Source organism: Raphanus sativus, chromosome 3 (assembly GCF_000801105.2).
Source record: "Raphanus sativus cultivar WK10039 chromosome 3, ASM80110v3, whole genome shotgun sequence".
Classification (NCBI taxonomy): domain Eukaryota; kingdom Viridiplantae; phylum Streptophyta; class Magnoliopsida; order Brassicales; family Brassicaceae; genus Raphanus; species Raphanus sativus.
This window is the reverse complement of record NC_079513.1, coordinates 16,382,742-16,392,037: the sequence shown is the minus strand read 5'-3', so window position 1 is coordinate 16,392,037 and position 9,296 is coordinate 16,382,742. Positions and strand designations below refer to the sequence as shown.

Here is a 9,296-nt window from a genome sequence, read left to right as displayed (position 1 = left end):
TAAATTTTTAGTTTATTTTAAATTATAATTTTCACTATTTTAGATTTTACTATTTCTTATTTTTTAAAAAATTAAATATTTGTTACTATAATAAAAACATAAAAATATAAGTAAATTATATTTCTTATTCAAAAATAAATTCATAAGGAAACAAATAAAAAAAACTTTTAAAAATGTTGTATGAGTTAATTACACTAAAACTTCTACGAATTTTTTTTGTAACACCTCTATGAAAATATTACTATTTACTATATCATTTGTTAAACTATAAACATAAAACAATATATTGCAATCTAATAGTAAAAGTATAGTTATGGATTAAAACTCAGCGTAAGTATAACATGCACTTAACTGATATTCTACCGTTTAACAAATGAACTAAATCAAAAGATAAATGAATATATAGACTATAAATCTTTAAACTGAATGTTCCAAAAGAAATCATTACAGTCCATCTCGATGTTTAAAGATCAGTTAGTCCCAAAACTTTGATTTTTTTTTTAACTTTGAAAATCCAGACTGCCATTCATTATTATTATTATTATTAACATATATATATATATATATATATATATATATATATATATATATATATATATATAATTTCAACTAAAACAAGAATGATATTCCAAAATTTTAAAATTAACATGACTGTGACTTTTAATTTAATCATGTATTCAAAATTTTATATGTGTTAAAATCCGATTGGTTGATACATTTTAATTAAAACAAAGTACCAACAAAAGAAAATCAAGATAAATAAATAATTATCAATCTTTTAGATTTCTTGTTTTGTGGATGATTTTATATCAATGTTTTATATTCTATTTTCTTTTAGTTTTTGGATTATTTGATTTGTAACTAAGGTTTGCTTTTATTTTTTTATAAGTTGTAATATTACTATATTATAGTATAAATTTTTAGTATATGCGGGATTTAAAGTATCTCTATGTAAAATTTCATTTTTCCTACAAAATAGAGTAAAAGAGAAAATTGGTAAATTTTTTCCAACCAAACTCCATATTTCACTTTATAATGGAGTAACGAACAAAAAAAAAGTTACTTTATTTATGAAGTAAATTTTATTATAAAATAAGATATAAAGTTGATTTGAAGTTTTTTTATTGCATATTCGTTTTCATTCTATTTTAGAAGAAAAAATGGAGTATGCTTAGAGATGCATTTAGTGTAATTAATAGTGATATGAACATTTGGAGAATTATTGTGTCTGTTATGGCGTGACCACTTAAGCGACCCAATCCATTTATATAAATCATGACTGTTCATTTGTATTAAAAAAAATCATTAGTGACACATAAAACTAAGTGTTGTCCCATGATATGAGACTATGAATTACAGTTGAAGGATCACGTAGCATTTTAGAATAGATATTTATTTTATATTTTGTATTATATGATTGCACTTGTTTCAAATGCACAAATTTATATACTAGAAAATATGTTGTGATTTGGACGCAGTTTTGAAACGTAATATTTTGGTTCACTAGTTGTGTTAAAAATAACTACAAGATTTTAAAACATTATTATATAATTAAGTTCCAAAACTCAATACAGAAAATAGAAATATAAAACTCTTTATTTCCGTTAGTACGTGCTGTGGGAGTGTGGGGAGCAGCCCTAGTACTCCATAGTATATGCATGCTAGCGAAGTCTCTTTATGTTCTCTCTGCTGGGGGCCTTGGGGTTCACTCAAGCGACCCAAAAGTCTAGACATTGCGACTCACTCTTCAAATAGGATTCTTTAAAAGTACATTCATATTTTAAAGCTATTTAAGCAAAGCCTAGAACACATACCAATACAATCATATGTGATCTCAAATTCTAATGAAACTGGCTAGTATGATACATTTGCAACAAAGTTTTTATAATGGAACTCTAATTTGAAGATAAAATTTTAATGCTAATTTTATTTCTTAGGATAATCTTCTAGTAATTAAGTTGGGACAGCTTCATTGATATATTTATTATTTGGATATATCATCATGACTATATTTCTACGTCTCTGGCTATACTCCATTATAACAAGCTTGCTATCTTTAAACACGCAATTATGACCATAGAAATTAGTTGTGTTTCTTTTCAAAAAAAAATTAGTTGTGGCTAAACCAAGAAATTAAGCAAGATATCATCATTGCATAATAAAATATCTTCGCTGATAGTTCTAAAAGAAACTATTTCCATATATTTCCTATGCAGTTAAATTTTTAAACCAAAAAATTTCATACTAAAACCCAAGGCAATCTTCAAAATATATAATCATCATATACTTTTTGTGATGGCTAACTAAACAAAGCATTCATAAATAGATTTTTGATCATGATTAACAAAGTAATGACCACTAAAATTTCATTATTTAGTTTATTAGCAGCAGGATCAGTCATGAGAATATGTTAGTGAAGCATTAGCACATGATCCCTATAAATTTTAGAAAAATTTAAATATATATATAGGTTCCAGAAATTGAGAAAATATGTATATAAATTCTTTTAAAAATTTTATAATCCATAAAATCTCAAGACAGGTTTTGTAAGCAGGATTTGATCAATGTTTCAGTTTTATGCTAGTTGGCTAGTTGGTGTAAGTTTCTATAAGGATTATCAGGTTATGTAGTTTGTAAATATTTTCGGCTGAGGCAAACTTTGTGTGCCTATCCTCGTATATTAAGCCATCATAGACTTATAGATTGAGGAACCAGAAAAAACAAAGCATGGTTTGTGGAGGAGGAATATGCTGTTTTCCCGTTTCCTATCATGCTAGTTTTTTAAATATACATCTAACCACTCTTTTAATTATCCGTGTTATCGAAATTGTGGTCCAAACATATATTGGACGTTCAATATAGTGATATACAAACAAACAACTCATGTGCTCAAAAGATTAAATGTCAACACCATCTCAAAATCACTGAAATGCCCTTGTCACCGACCTAAATCTTGTTAGCCAATGAAGATTGCTCCTCGTTTGTGTGTCTTGTCTGAGTCTGTGATTGGCTCATCTCTAAACGTCTTTGGCCTATAATTAGGCAACATTTAAGCCGCAAAGACCCTCTCCCATTAGTTGAGTCATTTAATCATTTTCATCCATAAATCAATCAACGGTGCTCGCATACAAATAAATAAAGCTCATTGAGAACAAATGAGATCTGAACACGTGTGGCTAGCCGATCTAAAGTCGACACATATATTTTCCTTATTTATGAAATGGTCTATCACAGACCATACAAGGACTAGTGTTTATTGGTTGGTTGAATCAAAAAGGTACTCTGAAAAATAAATATTAAAAAAGAATATGTTTGATATCACCTAATCTCACTTTGAAATGATACCTTTTAAATTTCAACTGAACTGGAGTAATAGTTGTTGTACTATGTTGATGTGGAATATTTACCTAAGAAAATTAAAGAAAAATGTTAACTATTGTATAGTATATACATCAACACTAACATGGTGTTGGACAATACATTTTCTGAAGCACCCTTATCGTTTAGCATATGAAAATATATATTTATCAAAACTATAATTTGTTACACGAATATTTACATAAGTACCAATAGATTTATGATTTATCCTTTAGCATTAGAGTTCTAGTTTAAGATATTTAGAAATATAGTAACAAAGTTGTTTTTGTCATACTAATCAGAATTGTTAGTTATAATTCATTTTATTTATCCCAAGAAGGATTAGTAATTAGTAGTAGTATCTTCGAAGGGACGTTCAACATGTATTTTTAAGTGATCAAACAATTTTTCAAAAAACGTTACAAAAACACATAGATCTTAATATAAAACTACATTTTGACCCGCGCTTCGAAAGTACGGGTATTATTTTTCACTAATATAAAATATATTATTTATTTGTACTATTGAATATATTTATCTTAGTAAAACTTTCTTTATAATAAATTTGACACATATAATATCTTTGGTAAACTATGTGTTTCTCTCAATTTGTTTTATTCTCTCTCCAATCAACATATTTATTTGGCTTGTTGTTAAAATAAATGATTATAGACTTTGATCTGCACGTCAGCGCAGATGTATATTTTGAAAAATATATTAATTTTTGTTTTTCATGTAATTATTAGAGTTTGGCAAAATGAATCCGAGAAACATGATCGATATTGATCTGAACATATAATACCAAACCCGAACATAAATTGATTAAATATTCAAAATTTTCAACGTTTTGTTATTTAGAGAACCGAATCTGATCCGAATCGAAGTATTCGGGTATCCGAATTTATCTAAAAATAGATTTATATACTTAAATATATTAATTATTTTTAGATTTAACGTATATAAAACATCAAGAATGATACTCTTAAATTGGTTCATATACATGAAAATATATATAGATAGTCAAAATTAAATATCTGAAATAGTTAAAGTATACTCAAATCACCAAAAATACTTCAAATAATTATTTATTCCGTATCCAAAATTTTAAATCAAGCCAATTAATATGTTAAGCTTAGTATTCTTACATATGTTATTCAAATTTATAGGTAATATATTATTTTATTTATAGATTTTGAGAAATTTAAAATATATCTATCTTTTTAAAAAATAATTTAAATGGGTTATCCAAACTCGAACCAAACCCGCAAAGATCCAAATCGAACTCAAACCAAAATTTAGAAAATCCTAATAGGGCTGAAATCTTTGACTCCGAAAACTCGAAACACAAACCGATCAGAACCAAACCCGTATGGGTACCCGAAAACCGATCCTTAGTCATTATTATATATTGTATATTGTCATCATATAATTAATCATATTTTATATGTACCATCATATAAGTAATCATATAATTAATTGTATTTTATACGTACCATCATATAAATAATTACATATATTATATTATTAAAACTTAATATGAAATATAAAAACCATAATTTGAGTTGGTATTTCAAATTGGGTTTTGAATTGTATTTTTCTTATATATATTGACAATATTTTTTATAATGGGCTTAATAACACAAGTCCATTACTTTTTTGCTTAATATTAATATCCTTGTTTCCAAACAAAATTAATTTTTCTTTTAAAAGACTACAATCCATGTTTCCAAACACTCCAAATTTTTTTAATAGTCATATTCAAATCTCCAAACACTTCGATTTTGTACTTGAGTTTTAATAAGATAGCTATACTTCAGTTTTAATAATATAATTTTTTTTTTTTAAATGCTATCTATGTTTACAAACAATATAGAAGTATAGTGCTATTCTTGTTTCCAAACAAATCTAAAATGTATTTCAGTTTTAATAATATAGATAGATACATCCTGATCGGCCACGAATAAAATGTTAAGGTAGAAACAATTTCATTCATCGTATTGTAACCGTACCCATGTTTTTTTTAACACGGTGAGTTGTGGTTATATTTGAAGGTGAAAGATATAGTTATACTTGATGGCTACGACTTTTTGACATATAATTAACGATAGTTTAAACATATTGTTTTGCAGTTTAATGGGCCACAATTTTTTGATTAATAACTTAAGTGAAAGTTATACTTGCTTCCAAACACATTTCATTAAGAATCATATTTTTATATCCAAACATCTCCGTTTTGTACTACAACTTTAATAATATAGATGACTATATATATAACTAAAAAGCTAAGAAAGTTTTATATGGGAAATAGCCATAGACAATCACAGCTCAACAGCTTTTTAACTCACCTCTCACTCTCAGATCATTCTTGTTTCATATACCTCTCTCTCTCTCTCTCTCTCTCGCTCTCACTCTTTCCTCTCTCTCATTTCTCTCTCTTTCCTTTTCTACTTGAGAGTTTGGGAGAAAGAGAAGAAGAAAAGGTTTTGTTCATTTTAGCAGCTTCAACTTTCTCAACCCACCCTGAGTTTCTCTCTATTGCTCTTATGTGAGTTTCCTTCTTTTTCACCTCTTTTCTTTGTGGCTCTGTCTCTGTTTCAGCCTTCCGAATCTCAAATCCTCTGTTTTTTTCCATTTAAATTTCCTTTTCATTTTATTTCTCTAGATTGGGATCTGACACTAAGAAACTGGTTTGGTCAAAGGGACTCATCCTTCAGCCAAGAAAGCTCAGAAACAGATTCTTGTTCTTCTTCTTATCATCTCTCTTTCTCTCTCAGATTCCATTTCCAAAATGCCATTTTGACAGATCAAAAATCACCAAACTTTTCTCCCTCTTTTTAACATCCACCGTTGATATATATATATATATATATATAGAGAGAGAGAGAGGCACAAGATCAACAATCGTTGAAGAAACATGTACAGAGGAATCCAAGTCATGTCACCAGCAACATACTTAGACACATCAAACTGGTTGTTCCAAGAGAACAAAGGAACTAAATGGACACATGAAGAGAACAAGAAGTTCGAAAACGCTTTAGCGTATTACGACAAAGACACTCCCGACAGATGGTACAAAGTCGCTGCTATGCTCCCCGGAAAAACAGTCGGAGATGTGATCAAACAGTACAAGGAGCTAGAGGAAGATCTCAGCGACATCGAAGCTGGTCTTATCCCGATCCCTGGTTACGCCTCCGATTCATTTACACTTGATTGGGGTGGCTATGATGCGGGAAACAATGGGTTTAACATGAACGGATATTACTTTGCCGCCGACGGAGGAAAGAGAGGATCCGCCGCGAGAGCAGCGGAGCATGAACGGAAGAAAGGTGTTCCGTGGACAGAAGAAGAACACAGGTAAAGCTAATCATCTCTCTGTCTTTCTACTTTTCTTCTCTAGATTTGGACTGCACTTTTAGATTTTCTTTAATACGTACGTCTTTTTCTTGGAAACGCGTTTATGCATACTTATAGAGATACGCGTATATACATTCGTATAATTATTGTATATTATAAAGTTAATCAAGACAATACAGTCATCCACCAAATCAAATTGCATCTTTGGTGCGTGTCGGTATTGCTTACCTATGGGTCAGACACACACGACCGAACGTCACATGCAATATTGGTGTGATGCATATGACAATTTATTTTCTAACCAGGACATAATACAATGGTTTTTATTAGTATTGTTATCCTTCGCGTTCAAAGTCGGTAGAATGTATCTTGTTGACCCAAAAGAAATATAAAACAAAACAAAAAATGTATTGTATGAAGATGATGAGTAGTATTAGGCATGAAGGTTCGGTTCGAGCGGTTAGTTTTTTTCGGGAAATTTTGGTTTTTAGCTAGTTCAGTTTGAACAGTCTTGTCGAAGTGAACGAGTAAAACTATGTTCAGTTTGTCATTCTGTTAGTTTTATGAAAATTATGTAGAAATTAATCGAAAGTTTTTGGTTTTGGTTAAATTTAGTTAAAAATTCAGGTCAATTTCCGTTAAGTTTGTTATTTTGGATCAAAAATTTTGGGTATATAGTTCGATTGGACATGTTTGGTTCGGGTCAAAAGCCCTAACCTAAATGATATAATGAGATAGAGTGGGTTTGGTTTAATTACGATTTGGTTTAATGTGTGCAGACAATTTCTGATGGGTCTAAAGAAATATGGAAAAGGCGACTGGAGAAACATAGCTCGAAACTTCGTGACCACACGGACGCCAACGCAAGTCGCAAGCCATGCTCAAAAGTATTTCATTAGGCAAGTCAACGGCGGCAAAGACAAGCGCCGATCAAGCATCCATGATATCACCACAGTCAACATCCCAGACTCTCCTGATGCCGCAGCCACTGATACCACAACCGCAAACGCACCATGCTCACCGCCGTCAGTAGGAGGAAGCCAGCGGGAGGCATCAGATCAGTGGGAAGGTCAAACCACATACGATGAAACAGCGGCTGCGTTTTACAATCAAAACGCGTTTCAAGAAACTCTCCTTGGAATGTCCTCGACTCCATATATGGCCAAACTGCAGGAGCAGAGTTTTCTAAACGCATCGCAATTCGAATCGTACAATGCTTATCTCCAAATGTAGCACAAGCTGGAGAACTTGGAGAAGTTACCGAGTTAATAATTATTAATAACTTTTTACTCTTTCGGTTTTATTATTTGATCCTCGCGGCGTGCATATACAAAAATTTAGCCGCTGTTTTTTTTATTCCAGAGATATTTTATGTTTTCCCCCATATTTTTGTGGTTGATTCAACGAGATTTTCAGCAAATTAATTAGGTTTTTGGTTATTTTAATTGCTGAATGATGAACTTTGAACTATGTGTGTTGTGTGATTTGAGCCTCTTGTGAGCTCAAATTACTTACTATATAGTGTATGTTGTGTGAGTTGTGTCATGTTGACTTTTATTACATCTATCTTATTAAATTAGAATTACCTTTTAGATTTTGTTTGGCGACATAGCAGATTTAAAATAAAAATAATATTTGAATACAAAGATAACATCTAATTTAATAATATAGATTAATGGGCTTACATTTTTTTAAAAGTTGAAACCAACAGTAAATCTAGCTCTTCTATATTAGTGGACCTAAATAAGAATGACTACATTTTTGTTTTGCCATATCTTTTCGTAGAGTTTAATAACAACTCAATTAAACCAATTTACCTATTTTTATGGATCGTAGATATTGGTTTCGTAGAGTTTAATAACAACTGCATTGCCATATCTTTAATTTCCTATTTATTTCTAAATATTCTCATATATATATAAAGCTATCAAAAACTACGATAATCTTAAAAACTGTGACTATATAATTGGACCACATTATTTAATTTGCGATTATGATCTATTTTGATAACTAGATAATTTATTGGACCACTGTAATTATTTATATTTATAATTTATATGTAATATATAGGTAAACATATATTTATCTCAAAAATAGTTGTTCATTAATACGATAGATATGTCATTATTAATTTAAAAATTACATTTGTCTATATTAGGGTTACAGTATCAAATAAACAATGCAAAAATATATATATTAAAGTATTAGTATTTTTTGTGTTACAAGTACATTAAATACAATAACAATCATATGATAGCGAAGAACGTAGACCATATTTTATAAAACCCAATAATTTTTAATCGGTATAAATTTATAATATTTTTATAAGCTAAAGTAAACAAAATCTAGTTTTCCCTTATTTATGAAATTTTTATTAGTGAATAATAATAATTGTTTGCGCTTTGTTATACATTGCAACTTTCCCTTTTGCTCCTTTTTCATCTTATTTGTGCCGGTTTTACAAAATATGTCAAGGCTAACGTCTTTTTCTTTTTTTAACGTCTGAATCGATTATTATCGAGTAATTATGCTATTACAATGATGAGAATATTACAAAGACGATTTTACAGCAGACAATTCTACCA

The 9,296-nt window shown here is 29.5% G+C and overlaps 1 protein-coding gene across 1 annotated transcript; it reads left to right on the top strand.

Moving 5' to 3' along the window:
- Positions 1-5,647: 5,647 nt before the first annotated feature.
- On the top strand, positions 5,648-8,305 carry LOC108844434 (transcription factor DIVARICATA). The gene is made up of 2 exons (XM_018617696.2): positions 5,648-6,711; positions 7,491-8,305. The coding sequence occupies exons 1-2, from the start codon at positions 6,272-6,274 to the stop codon at positions 7,942-7,944; spliced, it is 894 nt and encodes a 297-aa protein (XP_018473198.1). The 5' UTR covers positions 5,648-6,271; the 3' UTR covers positions 7,945-8,305.
- The last annotated feature ends 991 nt before the right edge of the window (positions 8,306-9,296 follow it).